This window comes from Dipodomys ordii, unplaced genomic scaffold (assembly GCF_000151885.1).
Source record: "Dipodomys ordii isolate 6190 unplaced genomic scaffold, Dord_2.0 Scaffold18, whole genome shotgun sequence".
Lineage (NCBI taxonomy): Eukaryota > Metazoa > Chordata > Mammalia > Rodentia > Heteromyidae > Dipodomys > Dipodomys ordii.
In genome coordinates this window covers 17,582,220-17,600,849 of record NW_012267234.1, presented here as the reverse complement: position 1 = coordinate 17,600,849, position 18,630 = coordinate 17,582,220, and the positions used below count along the sequence as shown (strand labels likewise).

At 47.2% G+C, this 18,630-nt stretch overlaps 1 protein-coding gene across 1 annotated transcript in view; it reads right to left on the bottom strand.

Annotated features, from left to right (window-relative positions):
- The window catches only part of Cdh13 (cadherin 13), a 739,646-nt gene that overhangs the window by 443,576 nt on the left and 277,440 nt on the right, over window positions 1-18,630 (bottom strand). Inside the window, exon 3 of the mRNA XM_013013008.1 lies at window positions 4,624-4,832. Coding sequence (XP_012868462.1) covers window positions 4,624-4,832 — 209 coding nt within the window. The remainder of the gene's footprint in view (window positions 1-4,623; window positions 4,833-18,630) is intronic.

Genomic DNA, 18,630 nt, shown 5'->3' with positions numbered 1-18,630 from the left:
GGGCAGCTCATTAACAATGCAGAAATCACTCAAGAGTATAATTAAGCCATTAACAATGGACTTCCAGGCTCAGGCTACAGACTTTCCAGGTGACACAGAGTCACAGCAGCAGGTAGAAAGAAAAGAGGCACTGGGGGCCTGCGGATGACACGCGACTGTGCGGTCACTGCTGTGTCTCCCCGAGGACATGCGCTGATGTGAAATCAGACTGCAGTCGGCTTGGCTCTGGGGCACCACCCCGCCCCCATGTTCGCAGATGCCTTCTCTCCCCTTCCTTGACTGCTCTCCCTCTCCTGGCCCGGGTCTCGACTGCTCTCCCTCTCCTGGCCTGGGTCTCCACTTTGGCCTCATGGTCTCAGTGCAGGCACTAAACCCGCACTTCCTCTTCCTGTCTCTCTCAGAGACTCTCAGCGGCTGTGGCGCACTGTTCTGTGCTCTGCCCAGTAGAATGGGCGGTGGTGTGGCCTCTACTTGTATTCCTGTTTCAGAGCCGAGGATCTCAGAGCACTGAGTGATCCACCAAAGTCACACGCGGGTAAGTGGTATCGTGGGAAGGTGGACTTCTTCATGCTAATACCAAAGTAGCGTGTTAGGTGTTCTTCCTAAGTCCTCAGGTGTTCTTCCAAACACTCTAAAAGCCCACAATGCCCGCTAATCCCATCTCTATCAAGATATCCCAGCAGCCCCAGGGTGTGTGTGTGTACTCCCCCACACACATCTCACTAGACATCCTTACCACCCCACTCCTTTCTTTCCTGATCCCATTCACATCCACCTTCTGGGCTACACAATGTAGAATCATCTAGACGCCGCAGCTGGGCTCTCTCTCCAGTCAGTGCACATCTTATACTTCTTGGCTACCCTGCAGCTCTATTCATGAGCTCTTTTCTCCACCCGAGGGCAGTGACAGCGGCCACGCAGGGCCCGGGCCCCTGGCTAGCCAAGGGTCAGCACAGTGACGAGTGTCTGGACAGAGAGGCGAGCAGGCAGTCTACTTCCTGACCCTCAATGGTCAAGTGGAGGCCGAGGTCTCCAGGCTGCAGGGAGGGGGTGGGTGACACCCCACAGGATGCTGTGGGGGTTAGAAATCATGTACGTTACAGCGCACATGGAGATGTCCACGGTCTGAAGTATCACACAAAGTGTCCCTTAAATGAAGGAAACCAGCGGTGGCCACTATTGGAAGCCCTGCCTGTCGCTCTGGGTACTTCCGTTCCCAGTGGATGTCCAGTGGCTGTTTGCATCCTGCCTGTTTCCCCACTTAGGAACTCGGTGGCTCCTGTGGTCCCGCCTGTCAACGTGTCCTCTTCCCGCCCGCTACCTGCCTGCTTCCGCTCAGCATCTCCCCGCCGGCCTCTCCTGGGATTCTGGGGTAGGTAGGGGATGTGCACACCAACATCCGAGGGCAGCCAAGAGATGCTGTGCTCCTGGCTGCCAGTGAGATGCTTTATACCCTCAATGCAAAGCTGCATCCTTAGCCCCAAAAGCCTGGGTGGAGGAGGGTGCACGGCTCAAGGAAGAGAAATGGAAATCTGGAGCCAGGATGCTCAGGGGATGCTCGGCTAGCTTCCACCGTGGAAAGAGACAGAGCTGGAAGAGTCCTACATGGGCGCCCAGCATCTTCTCGGCTGGGTCTCGGGCCCCGCTTGGGATGGCTGTCATGTTTGTGGGAACGGCCTTTGCGCTATGCCCCAGATTTCAGGGCCAGGCAACAATGGGGCATCCATGTCAAGAGGAGGAGCTGTGGAGCCACACTGCCGGGTCTGAGCCCTCAGCCCTGACACGTGCTTGATTCACAGCCCAGGCACGGGAGGTGCCATGGCATCTCTGTCCTCTCCAGAGAGACGCTGAAGCTAACAGCATGCGGGGGAGGTGGGGGATGAGGAGACAGGGAAGCAGGAGAGAGCACTGGACTCGGAGCGAGCACCATGTCAGTGCTGGCTCTGGTCATTACTGAAGTTCACCGCTGCAGCATCGGCTGAGTGCTGCGTGTGCTGTTCCATCCAATCCTCCTGGAGGCCCCGGGATGTCTATTAGCACCCTCTCTCTATGGATGACAAAACCCCACACCAAGGACGGTCCCAGTGGAACAGCTACCCGCCCAAGGCCGTAGAGTGTGGGAGAAATCCTTTCCTGCAGGCAACGGCATACCGCCCCCACGGGGCGTTCTCCCCTGCCCCCCATCCCGAAGACCAGGGAAGGGTGGCATGGCATCAGGAAGAGGCAAGGATTCAGGGTTCCTTGTCACTGTGTCACCCGGGGCAAGACCCCCGCCTCTCGCTGCCTCAGTACACAGAGACGTGCACCCCATGGTTGCCGGCAGGTTACCAGAGCCAACAATAGACGCGCACAGGAGTAGTACCAGGTACACGGGTGGCGCTGTTCTCCCTGAGCTCCTCCCTCATCCACAGGCGCAGAGCTCCTGTCCATTCCCCGCCCCCGCCCCCGGCCTAGTACATTAACCACCTGCGCATGTCCGAAGGCTCTGAGCCCACGCACCACACTCCCACCAATCTTCCTCTTTAAGGCTGCAACCTGCTTGGTTACACACAATAGGACCATACAGAGTACCAAGGACATATGTGTAACCAAAGTCTACTCTCTTTAGAGGGGCTCTTTTTGCTATTTTTCTTATTCTCTCTCTCTCTCAATCATGTCCTCATCTGGGCATCTGCACAAGGGCCGTTTCCAAACCACACAAAATCACCAAGACGGAAGAAGAGCGTCCGGTCCTGCTGGAAGCTGGCCCACAGCACAGCTTGGCCGCCTCTCCGTGCTTCGCAGGGAGCAAGCAAACAATCACAGCCAAGTTGTGTCCACAGTGTGTGCAGACAGCGGCAAAGGAGAAACAGCCGGAAGGGGCTCTGCTGCGGCAAAGCACCTTGCCTGGCCTCAAGAGCAGGGGACAGACTGGGAGACTGGAGCCAAGCCACAGAGCCTACTCTTCTTGTCCCGCACAGCGGCATTTGTCCCGACAAGTGCTCAGAACCCTTCCGGCTCTCGTCCAAGCAACGCGATCTGACCTCATCTTTCCTGACACGAAGATGAACCCTGAGCTGTGCTGACTGAGGGCCCTGTGCACATGCTCAGCCCCTCGCTGCCCTTCTCCTCGGCCCTCCGCAGCATTTCTCTGTTCCAGAGCAGCGCTGGTGCCATGTATCTCGGCAACTGTGTTCTTTTGGTTATTTGCCGCGTCATTTAGTCACAAGTTGGTGAGATGCTGAGAAAACCGCGGTGGCTAAATAAGAGGAACACTTGCCTTTATGGAGTCCATCGGCGTCCACACTGGTCTCCGTGTACTCACCAATACCTATTTTCTGTGAAGCTATCAGGGCCACGCCGAGCCGAGCCGAGCCTCGAGGCCTCGGGCTGCCCTTCACTCAGAGTCACAGATGGTAAAGGGAACCGTGGGGTTATGGAATAGGTCCAGTCTCTTCATAGCAACGACTTTCTGGCCTTAGAAACCTCTCTCCCTGATCCACGGACGGTTCTGCCTGCACTGGGAAGGATGCTCAGGGCAGGCCACCTCAGCCACGAGCCCAGTGATGGGGGAACTACACCCAGGCCACCTGGTGCCCCCGGGGCCTGTGAAGCAGGATGTCTTTCTCGAGATCACAGTGTTGGCAGAAGCCTGTGCTCACGTTGTCTGTCACCCTGCCCTTAACTGTGGCATCCTGCTTCATCCACCACCAGACCACGCTACAAATCAGCCAGGGTTGGGGCAGATGGAGAAAGGTCATGTGAACCAGGGGCTTCCAAAGATGAGGGTGGCAGGCAGGAGAGCAGGCGAGAGATGCCAAGCGGGGCACCTACTGTTATCAGGGCTATTCTTTTGTAAGAATCTTTTGGAAACTTCCTATCATCAAAGGCAAAAGACCTAGAGCGGCTCAGGCCAAAGGTCTCTAGGGGCCCAGATGGCAGTCGGTGGCACTCCTCAAGTGTGTGCCCACGCCTGGGGAGTGGGAAGATGAGCCACGTGGGCATCTGCAAGAGAACGGGCCCTGCTGCGCAGCAGGGCCAGCGGCCTGAGCAGTGACTGCCTGGCCTCACCCAGCTCTGAGAGGCCCCGCCTGACATCTGCCCCGAACCTGCTCCCCCATCTCTGACAAGTGGTGTGCCTGGAAGAACCACCCATCTTTGGCTCCCGGTCGGGTGTTTAGGTGGAGGGGACTACCTCAGCCCTGACTTCAGGGAAAGACACATGACCCAGGTGTGTCCAGCTAGAGAGAGTGTCTCAGGGGGACAGGGCACTTAGCTCAGAGACGGGCATGGAATCCAAGGAGAGCCAATGCAATGCAAATCAGTATCCAGCCTTTTCTGACCTTATTGGGAAGAGATTCTCTCAGGCAATCGCAGGGAATACAGAGCCATGGGATGGATACAAATCAGAGCTACGCCGTCCTGTGGGCACCAGTGTGAAGCCGTGAACAATGCTGGCAAGCGATCATCTATGAACTGGTCAGTTCCTGTGGTCCCTCCTCTCGCCATTTTTTGGGGAGTTGTATCTCTGCCATTTGTAGTCACGATAATCAAAAGTGCATTGGCCAACGCAATAAAGACCCATTTCCACATGAGACAGACAATGTGCTTTCCTCACAGATGCAGCTTAGGCCAAAACCTTACCTGCCAGGAGCTCTGGATGTCCCTCCCTCCGACAATCACGAGCTCGGCCATGTCCTCGGCGTGGGGAGTCCTGGCATGGACGAACAGGGTCCGACCCACCGCGCTGACGTTCCTCAGCGGCACTAAGCCGCCATCGGCATTCACCTTGAAGTGGGGACTGGAGACCTCATAGCGCAGCTGGGCGTTTCCCTGACAGTCACTGAAGGTCACTGGGAAAAAGGAGACACAAAGAGCATGGGTAAGCTGGACAGCTTACACTTCACTACTTCTAACCCCAGAACTGCCTTCATCCCCTAGTGAGCCACTTAACACTCAGTGGCTCTGTGCTAGGAGAATTCAGGAAAGACACAACCTTTCCACTCCGTGGCTTTGATCACTGGCTCTGGCCAGTCACAGGGACCTCTCACCGCCATCTTTCCCAGGGTAAGTCTTCATCATTCTGCACCATTCAGCTCCAAGATGCCCCATGCTCCGCCGCTTCTTGTACAAAGGGCTTCCCATAATATAGCATTGTATAAATATGTCTAATTTATGTGTGTTCCTCACCAGAGTCAGGGACAGAAGTGGCATCTGAATTTTTTTTTACTTATCTCTACATCTCCAGTAATAAATGTGACACATTTTTATGTGCATGCGGAAGGCCATTGATAATGATCCCATCCAAAACCACTCTGCAAGCAAAACGATGCTGTGTGGTAGGGGGCTTCGGGGGAGCTGTGAGCAGGAGAGGTTGCAGGTGAGGCTGAGCACTGAGATGAAGACCTTCCGCGACCTCCTGACTCGGTTAAGCCCAGTCGTAGAGATGGATAAGGGATGGAGAACTTGACCATGAGCACCTGGCCCTGTTCCATTCTCTCAACAGCACGCGGCTTGGACTGGGTGCTCAGCCATGTCTGTTAATCTTTCTCCATAATCCCATTAAAGTTTATCGGAGCCCAAAGCATAATTGGGACCTGTGTGTGCGCTGAAGGAAAGATGCTTGGACGAATGCCTGCCATTCACTGAGTGGTTCCAGGTGCCCAGCTCTGTGTCCAGGGCTGCGCATTGCCTCCTGCCTCCCAGCCTCCCAGCGAGCCTCATTTTCAGCAGCTCCTCTGGGCTTTTGTTTTTCCATTACCTATGCCCCTAAGAAGCCTCGTCAGACATTTTGTTTTCATAATCACCACCCTCTTCTAAGGCCTTAAGATCACAGATGACCTTATGGAATCTTACATCACAGTTGTACTCATGTCTGCCTGCCCATTGCATGCATATCTTACTTTGTTCCTTTATGTACACCGTTTCTCCTCTCCGTAAGAACTGATTTCATCCCCTCTGGTTACAATAGAGCACTGCCGACTGCACAAGGAGAGAGCGAGAGAATGCCCCCGATCCGATCTGCCTGCCTCGGTAAACCTGAGTTCTGGGTGCTCCATTTCCTAGGCACGGATGAGCAAGAAGAAAAGGGGTGGTTTCTTCATCTCAACTCCATTTGGCATCTCTCAAATCCTTAGTGGGCACAAGAGGTGCCAGGCTGAGACCCTATTTCTATTCGGAGTCACAGGCCCTCAGACAGTACAGCCCAGCCCTCTTCCCACCCATACCAACTAGCTGACAGCTCCAAGGGTCCTTGCTTCTCCTTTCAAAAAATGCCTTTATTATTATTATAAAGGGGATATACAGAGGGATTACAGTTACATACATCAGATCATGAGTACAATTCCTTTTTTGTTGTTGTTGTTGGTCATGGGGCTTGAACTCTGGGCCTGGGCACTGTCTCTCAGCTCTTCAGCCCAAGGCTAACACTCTACCATTTGAGCCACTTCTGGTTTTCTGGTGGTTTATTCGAGATAAGAGTCTCATAGACTTTCCTGTCCAGGCTGGCTTTGAACCGTGATCCTCAGATCTCAGCTTCCTGAGTAGCTGGGATGACAGGCGTGAGCCATTGGCACCTTATTTACAATTCCTCTTGCACAGTGTCATCCCTTCCCTCATTCTCTCCCAGGCCCACTCCCCCATCTCTACCCGCAGGTCGTCCAGTTCACCTTCAACGCGGGGTGTAGCGAGCCCCACCGCGGCACCTGTTCACCATTTTTCCCTTGAGCTCTGTGCCTCCCCCCAGCTCAGAAGCAGATGCTTTACACGGGAAATGTTCTTCTCAAGGCTGATATCTATGACATCCTCAGGGGAGTACTTAAAAGAAAAGCGATACCTGCCCCCTCTCTCTGGAGATTGTGACCAACTCAGGCTGGGTTAGGATCTGAGCACCAGCATCCTGCAGAAGCGCCACCGATGAATCAAACACATAATATGCTAAGCACCAGGACCTTAGACAATACACTTTCAGGGTGCCAGGACTCCACGTTGGTTAGCTACGACTGAAAGGGAGTGGAGTCCTGGGGCCTGGCACACCAGGAGCTGCTGTTCTGCACGCTTGGGAAGGCAGGCAGGATGTCAGATGCTAGTTCTGAAGGCCTTCTCTGGTCCTTGCTCAGACAAGCTCTACCTCTGTACCCAGTTCCTTCCACTGCCAGGGCTAGTAACACCGCCTTCCTTAGAGAACAGCGCCCTCCAGAGGCAGAAGAGAATGCTACATGGGCCTCCACGGGCCGAACCCTCAGGACAGAGCTAAGTTCCACAAATGTGCGTGATTATTGATGTTCTCACGATCCCCAACACTGGGAGGGCTGCCTCTTCCTTTTCCCGGTGTGGCAGTCTTCTCCCGGCTGGCTTTCCGCCTGCTCCATGCCCTTCTCCTTGTTTCTAGGCGGGCACGCTTGCTCAGGGCTGCCGCCTGTGCCGCTACCATGGAGATGACACTAGAGGAAGCCAGGCTCGGCGGACTCCGGGTCAGCCTTGTCCACCTGTGAATCTCTTCACGTCCCTAGGTGAAATTCTAACTTCCTTCCTCATGTGGGCAGCTACGACGGAAAAAAGACCTCAACGGAGACTCAAAAAAGGTGTTCTGAACAATTTCCAAATGGGTTGTTGGCAAAGACAGCTTCATGGAAATGCAGGCTATGATTCTTTTTCTTTTCTGAAATGCTGACAGTTGGGATGAGCCTTAAGTCACCTTTGCATGGCTCCTCCCACCGTGGCCCTCACAGCCATTCACGGTGGGCACCGTCTGCCTGACCCTCTCATCCCCGGCCTCCTGATTGGCTGGTAGTATAGTATGAGCCACTAATGCCTGGCACTCCAAATGCAATTGTCTAATATGTGTCAAAATAAATTGAGTTCTATTAGTAAAAACTGGGTCCTTGGATCTACTAAAACCTTTGGAGTAACATTTATTTGTTGCATCCTAGAAAGGGCTGGCTTTGGGACTATGCTCCTCTCTGCTCATCCCTCATCTAGAACAATCCATACATGGCCCCCACCCTAAACAGTTTATAATGACAGCCAGATATCTGTCGTGAAATGCATGTAGTATCAATGGTGAAGAGTAGTCAAAGACACAAGTCCCAGCAAAGCACTTAGGCTAGCAACTTTGGCACTATCTAAATGACCGACTGGACACACAGGAAGAGAAGTTCATCAGAGCAGAATCACCATGCTTTACAATCTTACCTTATATTACTGGTTAAGAGGAGCAAATGGAGGGACCACCCTGCATCATGATCTCATTAGCTTTGTTGATAGCCCCAGACAGTGTGTGTTTGGAGGTATAGGGTTCAAAGAATATATTTAAAGGTAAAATTGAATAGCTTCTGCCTATTTTAAAAAATGCTTGTTTCTATAGAGACAACCTTGTACATAGCTGAAGAGGACACTGTGGATAACTCAAACAAAAAAAATTCTTATAAACATTTAAATTTGTGGACAAATATTTGAAACCTCCACTTGAGGGGACAATGGACTGTCCAGGCTATTCTGAACCTACTATTAACTTCTCCATGTACTTTATCGTGGTGGCATTCAAAATTGCTTCTAGAAAGAAAAGAAAGTTATACATATAATAAAGCCTACGTGGGAATTTATTGAATCAGTCGCATAACATCATTCTTTGAGATAATCTTAGAGCACCCCAGGAGAAAAGAGGGGAGGTGTGACCCCCCCACCTGGGGGAAAATGCAAATTAGGCAAACGGCACCACTCAGCGTTTCAATTATGTTTTCAGCGTGTCTCCACTCAAAATGTCCTCTGGGCTTAATGCAAATGTCACAAAAAGACAAACTTTAGCTGGGAGACAAAACCACACTGGAAATGGGAAGTTTGGCACATGAATTAAGGGGGCTTCATCTTCCCGACCTTGATTTTATTATGTCTTTCTAGTTTTCTTTTCTTTTGAACGTGGTTCTTAGGGATGAAAATCCAAAAAGCGTTAGATCTGTTACCATCTTGAAATATGTGAAGGAGCAAATTAAGCTGCATTATGATCCCAGGAAATATTAACATGCAGATGGATTTAATTTTATCTGAAGAATATGGAACAGTTCTGCTTAAAGAGATATGTATGAACTAATACATGGCTTTTGTGTTATCTTCCTAAGCCTGTTTGATTCCATCTTTGAGCCATACACTTCTGTCTTAAGATGGGAATACGGTCCTCCAGGTTGTGCACATTTGCTGAGATTTATAAATGGGTAAGCACTTTAGGTGCAGCCCATGTTCAGAGTTGGTGCTCGGACTCTGCTTGTGTACTTGTGCAAGGATATGTGTGAATCAGGACCATCAGCTCTGAGCCGGTCATCCCACAAACAGATGTATATGAATTACTATGCCCGTCTACGCAGGAACACCTCCCACAGAGAGATGAGTGTGGATCGCAAGCCTCTTGATGTGCGAGGATGATAGTTTCAATATTGTCAGGTAATAGGAAAGCCCTGATGTAGTGTTTGTCACAGTTAATGAATACATGTTGTTGACTTCAAGGGTCCAACTTGCCTTCCAATTGCCTTGCAAATTCTCTGAAAAATCTTCCTCAGTTCACAGGAGCACCTCTCCTAGGCCATCTCCAGAGCCTAGGCGCTGCTCTGTGCAGAACATAAACTACAGAATATTTATTCTCTCCCAGACTGGAGTAGACCAGCTATCTCAGCTACCCTGGCCTACTTAGAAATATAGAATTCAACTGTTCCATCAGCAAGAAGGAGCTGCATGTTGGTAGATCTGCAGAGTCTTTGTGGGGCTGGCATGCGATGCCTGTCTGAGGACTTGCTTTAGTGCATCCAGTTCAAAAACATCAGATGGACTCTCTCCAGGATTCAGGGCAGCACTTAATTGCTTTTTCCATCCTTCAGTATCCCACTGGCATGCAACAGCACCCACTTCCTTTGGAAGAGCCTCGAGGCAATTTGGACCTGCCCCCCAGCGTCTCTGAGCCCTCTCGTTCCTCAGGCATTCTGCTCAATGGAATTTTTGCTCACAAATGTGCCCCTCTACCCATGTTGGATCAGTTCTGTGGTTATTCAGCAGGCCCAGTCCTCCCAGCCTCTACATGCAGTACGCTTCTGCTTCCAGAATGCCCTGGGCTGCATCCTGGGTCTCACAGTGGCCCAGAGTCGGTGCAGAGCCAGTACTGACATCCATAGAGCTTCTATGAAGTTCTTGGAGAGCCTGCCCCATGGCTGATCGACCCAGGAGAGGATTTTGCCACTGTATAGTTTTGATAGGTGCACGGGACACATAAAATTGTCTTAATACCAGCTCATGCATCGATTCCTACTTCAATAAAATAGAGTTTCAATTCTATCATGTCAGGGCAAGATGTAAAGGGTGGTTCAGTCAAATGATCCTCCGCAGAAACCTGTTTGTTTGCCATGTGAACCCTCAAAGGCTTGGAAAAAGACAGACTTCACATCTGCTTTCAGAATTTATATATATATATGTGTGTGTGTGTGTGTGTGTATTTTTTTTCTGTCTACCATTAAAAACTAAATCGTTCACTCTGAATCTGTTTTCTCCTGCCAAGGTCCTGCATTCCCTGCCCACTACTGATTCTTTAAAACATGGCAAATTGTTTTCTGATAAGATGATGAACAGTCTCTAGTCCATGGTGGTTATAATAACGATGAATTTGTATTTTGAATTGGATTACCTTGTAGATAGCATTGCATCCACCTCAGTACACACTCAACCCTGTTTGCTGAATGAACAGGAGAACTGTAACTTGGCAGCTACATAAATTTAAAACCGTGTCCCCAAGCATAACTGACAATGAGAGTGCAGACTCAAATGAAGATTTGAGTGAGTTGATTTCAAAGTCACCTTCTCAGCGAAACAGAAATCGTGGAATCAGCATCTGAGAGTCACACTTGCATTTAGAGAGATGTTTTCCTGTACTTCACATATGTCCCTCACAAAGCCCTTAATGGGTGATGTAGTTGGCATGTCTAGTGCAACTTCTCTCCTTCCCTGTGGGTATCTCTGGGGTAATGGAAGGACAGATTGGCTCTATCAGAACTGCAAAGGTACACGACTTCACAGCTATAGTCTCTTGCACACTTGCAGCCTAGTGTCTTGGCTCCACCTAGGGATTCAAAGCCTGCCATGTTTGATGCCCTGACCATTGTACAGAAGATATACTTGGAGAGGAAGGATCTCAAGAGAAGGACAACTTCTGAATAACCGCCTGGTGTGAGGTACAGAACCAGGTGGAAGGTGAGGAGAACACAGTGGTGGCTTTCTGGCTGCCCCTGGGCACCTTCAACTCAGGGTGAAAGTTACACATCTGCTCTCTAAGACTCACAAGCTGTAAACAACTTCAATATTCTCACTAACTAACACTTTAATTCCAAGGAATACACTGTTAATACTAATCACTGGCTGAGGGTCAGCCTGAGCTCATCTCTGAGCTGAAAGTAGCTTGGCTTGGCTCTCATGTGGGAAAGGCAAAAGAAGCAGCGGGGTGGCCAGGCATGAGGGAGTTTGGCTCGGGTCCTAGGGAAGGACTGTTCCCAGATGGGTACTTCTCCAAGAGCTTTCCAGGAGAGTCAGGCAAGGAGAACAAGAAAACACCTGTGAGTTCAACTGAAAGATGCTCCAAGACCTTTAGAAATGATTGGAATAAAAGCCTAGGAGAAGGAGGTGGAGGTTCTAGCATGCTGGTGGGAGACTATAAGTCAATGCAATGCAAAGAATCAATATTTGTTTGATATCTGATTTTTTCAAATACTGGAAAACCCTCTGGAAATACAGAATATTTTCTTCTGGATGAAATAATGTACTTGTCACTGGATACTTTCAAGCAGAACTTTTCTGACTCTTGGTCAGGGATGTTGGGGGAAAGAGTCAAACATTTGGTGAGGTCTCTTATGATTAGGAAATTCTACCATTCTAAAGCTTGGTATATTTATATAGCAACCCACTAAAACTAGCATTTGTTCACTCACAAAGTGAAAGATAGTAAACAACAAAGGATAAATGCCAACCAAAAGTTGAATAAGGTATATTTGCTACCTTCATAATATTTAGAGTATATATGAATTTAGAGTATATATGATTTCACATGTTAAAGAACTGATGTTCCATTTCATCATCGTATGAAAAGATCCAATAAGCACCATGTGGTAGAAATTATAAGCAGGCAGATCATAATTCCATGTAATCAATTTCTTTCTAGCAGTGAGAGAAAGTCAACCACTGGGTATTCTCTGGGATATCCATTAAGAGCAATTCCCAAGAAGTACACTTCACTTTCCTGAAGAGCTGAGCTCACAAAAAATTGCAAATTTCCATCTGATTTTCATATATCTCATTATGGAACTAGAGGTACTCTTCTTGGTAATTGACCTTACAATGTTTTTTCATGAAATTGAGTTTTCCACATAAAATTTAATATAACCAATCATTGATTGGTATGCTTCCCAAGAAACTTTATCCACAAGAGTGGATAAAATAGTTGGGTATGAAAATCACGTAAAACATCCAATTTTGGTGTCTGACCTGGTTTTGGGGTCCATGCCAGTTCAGCTAGTGTTAGTATTTGTATTATAAAAGGGTGTTGGTTCATATGAATGTGTCCAGGGGCCAGTCACCCAGAATTATTTTCTACATGACCAAGTCATCCTATGAAACATAGAAGGATGCTTTTTCACTCTACAGTCTGTCTTCTAAATAATTACCATAGATAGGGCATTCTGTATTGACCAGGCAGTGGGTCAGATGCTTGATCATAACTCTGACTGTCCCATGAAGTTACAGAGGAGGTAACCTGAGGCTGAGAGGTGAAAATTCCTTAAGGTCACATATGCATAATGAGTAAACCTGGAATTACTTTCTACAAAGATTATGGAATCTTGTCCCAGGAGCTGAGGGTCTTATTTCTTTTATGATGGTAAAATATATAGTACATATTGAAAATTATTCTACAAAAGAGCCATCAAAAAATGAAATCAAGTAGAATATCAAAGTAGGTGGGTTAAAGCTACATAGTAAAAGCTAGAAGAACCTATGAGTCAAAGCTTGCTAGAAACTTTAACTCTGAAGTGGGGGACACAAGAATGGGGTACAGACTCAACTTTCTGCAGCCCAGAGCTGCAGCCAAGATCTTTTATGTAAATTAGCATCTTTACAGGTTAGAGGAAAGGAGAAGTGTGCAACACACTACCATTGATGTAACTGTAGCTTTCATCAATGAACTCTTGAGATTTGGGCTGACTGCAGATCTTGCTATTCCACTACAAAGTCATCACCAGTTCTCAGATCAAAAATAGCACAAAAGTTTGATCCACAATCTTCAAATGTAAAGTCTGAATCTCATCAAAGTCAGAGGTAATCTGTAGCCAGTGTGTGGGTACACATATCTTTTGTATAAAAACCTGGATATAGTTTGAACATTCTACCTTTTGTTCCCTGGTGATACAGAAATGGTTCTGTGCAGAAATAAGTTTGTGCACATTCCAGAGCCGGTCTAGTGATACTTGCAGAAAAGTATCTGGTGTTCGGGGTCTCAAGTGCACCACTTCAACAGTGGGTCTTTTTCGTAAATCATAAAGCCAAAGTATTGGTAACATTGACAGAGTCATAAAGGTCATTGGACATGCCAGTCCAGCTGTAAGAGCCTGCAGAATGCCAACTTAGCTTTGAAATTTTTCTTCTGTCTCATCCTTTTACAACCAGAGAACTCTATAAGGGCAAAAGCTACCTGCAACATGATTACTTGGGTCTCTGGGTCTGCTCAGTGCCAGCCCTTAAACAGAGTTGGCAATCAAAACCTATTAGTAGATTCTTTCTGGTTATAATCACGTAGTTTGTCATGTCCTGTTTAAGTGATGAGAGGCTCATCAGTTGTGATTATGGATTGGTTCTATCCAGTTGGCAAGACCTTATCAGGAAATTTAAAATACAATGATTTGGCTCATAGTACACAAAGCACAATTAATTCTTGTATGCCTATATAGGCTTTCTGATGTAAGCAAAGAGACATTCTTCGGTCATACTTGTTCAACCTCCAATGGTGAGAGATTTTTATTGCATCCCTTGTGCCATATGGCATTGTCTCTGTCTTCAGCCCCTTGGGAATGGAGAAAGATGGGTGCCAAGAGTATCTGGTCACTTGTTACAGGTACCCTACTTCCCTGTGATTTCTTCACTTGACAACAGTAGCCCTCATACACTTCCCCAGGAAGTCTAAGCTATTTTTTCCTCACGTGAACTATCATGGGAAACGTATGAGCCCAATGTAAATCATAGCTTTCCATCCAAAGTGACAGCTTTTGCAGTTGAAGGATTCTTGTATGGGATCCTGAGTATAATACTGTGATTACAGGAGGCCCCGTGTGCCTGAAATATTCTCTTTTGCACATACCCATCGTAAGCCTAAGGTTCCTGAGATTTATTGCTCACAATATGCACACACACACACCCACACACACACACACACACACACACACACACACATACACGCTTCAAGCTGAAACATATGGTCCCATACAACTGTGATATTTATGATAATGAATCACAGATGTTTAAATGGATGTAATCTGAACACACTTAAGTGCTAAGACGCTGGGATCTTACTGCAAACACTATCAAGTGAGGACCTTTGGATTACATTGATTTCAGATGCTATTCTTAAGATTATGACTTTATACATCCTGGAAGATTAAAGAAAAGATTTTCCCCCTCTCTTTAAGGAAACAGTGTTCAAAGCAGCCAAGTGAATGGAATAACCTAAACTCAGTTATTCAATCGGAAACTGAATTGAAGTCTTGTTTGGAATTATGAGTAAGCTTACATAATTATCCTTTTACTATACTCCCATCCAATGACATATACTATGTGATAGTTTTTAAATACAAAAAAATATCAACTGGAACGAAATAGGAAATACACTCAATTGCCATCTCACTCCTAGAAGTCAGGAATCTAACGCCTATACCTGTTTCTACAAATAAAGTTTTATTGAAAAACAACCATGGTATTCATTTACACATTATCCATGGTTAGTTCCACACTGTATTAGTAGATTTGGATAGTTGTAGGAGAGACTGTCTAGTTCATAGTCAGAAATATTTTCTTTTTTGTCGGTCGTGGGGCTTGAACTCTGGGCCTGGGCGCTGTCCCTCAGCTCTTCAGCTCAAGGCGAGCGCTCTACCACTTGAGCTACAGCGCCACTTCCGTCAGAAATATTTTCTATCAGGCTTTTTATATTAAAAAAAAGTTTGTCGAGTCTTGCTATAGTCCAAGGTTGTGTTTTTTTCCCCTCTCACATTTTGCAAGAGATCTGTTCTAAGCCACTCTAGGGTTCAAGCAAGTAAACTCATCAACATTGTGTTTCATACTCTGAGTTTCATGATTAACCACAAAGAGAATCAACAGGATGGGGACATGACTCATATGCATTTCCCTAAATGTTATCTCTATGCTTGTACGCTGCTTTTAATTTTCTAAAATCCAGTCTACCGGGAGAAATATTCCATTCTAAATAGAATCTCAAGAGGCCTAGATTTTTAAACACTCCTTTAAAAATCCATTATCAGTCATTAAGTATATGGACAAGCACTCACAGAGAAGATAGATATACCCCAAAGGGCAGGAGAGTATTGTGTATATCTATATTTTTATGTAACGAAGGCAATAATTTCATTTAGAGCTGAAAAATTAGCTGCCTCCTGCTTTGGATCAAGTTCACACACAAAAATGTTTATCTTCAAGATTTGTTTCCTACACTTAAAGTCATCTGTCATCTTTTAGTGTCATTTTGCCATCAGTTTGTGATTCTTGTCTTATAGGGTGTCTGTCATTATCTCCCCTAAATGACCAGGATGTCTGATATTTTATTCTGCATTCTCCAAGGGAAACTATTTGGGAATTTAGCCTCTAAGAATACATAATGGGAATAATCCAGCTCAAAGATGATAGAGAAATGTTGACTTAAAAAAATATTCTCCCTCTGATGAGGACCAGGTTTGTCAGCAAAAAGGCAAAGTACCATTTCTTTGAGCAAAGGAACAGAAAATAAAAGTCAGGAATCCAAAAAATAAAAAAGTGCTCAGACTGCCTTGATATCTCTCTATAATTGAGGTGCTATACTGGAACACGAAAAGTCACTGTGCATTTCAAGTACTTAAACCCAATGAACTCAGGAAAACAGCCTGCTTAAACTATGACACAAATTCCCTTTGCAACTGGATATGTTCATGGTTGCTGGCTTCCTGTGTTCTTCCTCAACCTTCCTCCCATGTTCCAAGGGCCCTGAGGACCAAGTATGAAGTTCTGGGTAGGAGAAGGGCACAAGAAATAAAATCTGGTAATCTGAACCGAGGGAGAATGGGTGGGAGGAGGAGAAGTGTGACGGAGTCACACAGACGACTCTGGAAGCCTTCGTAGTGCCATGGAGGTGAGGCGTTTGCTGGGGTTCATCCCCAACTTCTCTCTGGAGAAGTCAGGCCCAGCTCAAGGCGAGACTTTGTTCTTCTGAGCGTCTGGCTGGGTTTGGGTGGAGAAGTTTTGGGGTGCTGAAAATGCTGAAGAGTTCTGCATGAGGAAAGGAGGAGGAGAACACCAATTCAGGCCAGGATGAGAGAGGGAACAGAACGGGTAATGGAGAGCGAGCAAGAGAAGTTCAGGAAGATGATGGAAAAACATAGGTGTGATACCCATACCCCCAAGCCCTCAGTGACTGTGTGTGTTTGCGTGCCTGTGTATGTGCATATGCACACGTGTGGGCCCTTGTGTGTGTTTATTAAATGCCTTGGCGCAGGGACCGTGTTTTACTGTCTGACTGGCCCAGGTTAGAAAGAGAATCTCCGCAATACAGGACTCAGAAGCCAGGAGGACCATAGGGCCCAGGGCCCCAGAGACTGGTATCCATGAGAGAGGTTGTGATGTAAAATAACCTGAACTAGAAACACCCATCTCCTCCCTGACTGCCACATCCGGAAAAGAATGTCAGAACTGTCCTGGGTGCTGACCTGGCTGGATCATCTCCCCTCCCTTTCTCCCTCCTCCAAACATACCCTGGAGCTTTAAAAGAGGTAGCCTGAGACCGCGGGGCTGATGCATCTGCTCCACACAGATGCTGTTTAAACTCCCTATCCTGTTACTCAAGATAAGATTACTCTTTCCCCCACCCCCATCTTTGCACAAAGAGCCCCTTCCCCTGTTCCTACCCTGCCCCCTCCCACCGTGTGAAACAAACCTTCTGGCTTCTGTCCCACTTGACTTCACGAGAGACCCTAGCTTAAGGGCACTGTGCCCTTTTCTCTTCTGCTGGGCTGAAGGAGACTTGCTGTCCTTCCCAGATTTCCATTCCAAAGAAAACCTGTTGGTCTGCTGTTTGCCTTTTTGGTCTGTTCTTTTCTTACCAATAGAGCTTTGAATTTCCTCAACTTAAAAAAATCTGGGGATGGGAGAGACACGAATGTCTCACACCTATAATCCTATCTACTCAGGAGGCTGAGATCTGAGGATTGTGGTTGGAAGCAGGAAAGTCCACGAGACTCTTCTCTCCAAATGAACCACTCAGAAAAAGCTGGAAGTGGAGCTGTGGCTCAAGTGGTAGAGCTCTAGCTTTGAGCACAAAAGAGGCTCAAGGACAGCACCTAGGCCTTGAGTTCAAGTCCCAGGACTGGCAAAAAAAAAGCTGGTGGTTCAACTTTAGTATAACTAATCCTCTGGAGATTAAACTGGGCTGGTGGACATCTGATTATCTTTATTCAGCCACTCATTGTGTGAATATCATGAATATAATATCTCATTATCATACTAGTTTTTCACCACAAAGGATGATACTAGTACTTCCTCATTTAGAGATGAAGACACTGAGCCTCCAGGGGGATGCAGGGCAACATGTTTTAGAAAAACAAAACACAACACAACAGACCTTGCTTCCAATCTGCTCTGGCTAGCTTCATTAAATGAATTAATTGTCTCATTAATTGAGCAAATTCAGTTTCAACAACTGTGTTGGGTTCCATATGCATAAAACAGAAACAAGTTCTATCCCTGTCTGTCAGGAGAGAGAGCATGGTCAGCCAGTCATCCGTTTAGAGCAACAGTGCCACGTAATGGGAAACACAGCAGACGTGCCAACCAAGTATTCTGGGGGACAAACAAGAAGTTGTCTAGCTTGAGTCTGAGCCACAGAAGAGGAAGTGTTTGTGTCATCTTAAAAACAGAAGAATCAGCATTGTTTGCCACAGGTGACCCACAGGAGCGCTGCCATTGGCCAGGGACGGAGCTGGAGGGAGATGTGCAGAGACACGTGGCTAGTATGCCCACGGCCCGGGGTTTGAGCTCCAGCAGTGAAGAGGAGAAAAGCAGCAGATAGATTTCACCATGGGACGTGTTTAACCTAACCACTCCTAACGCCTTCAAAAAAGAGCAACTGAGTCAGCACGGCTCCGGCTGGACACCAGGAGCCTTCATTGGCCTCCTTCACAGCCATTCTACTTATGAAGTGATGTGTTTGAAAATAATGTCAGTACTGTAAAACTACAGAGAAAGGCAGAATGGTTGACAGGAGACGTGAAATGTGTGTGAGAGGGGTGGAGGCGTCTCTTATTTACATTTTCAAAAGGAAATAAAGTCATCGAAAATCATGCTCAATAAGAAACGTACTCATTACCTTGCTCATGTAAC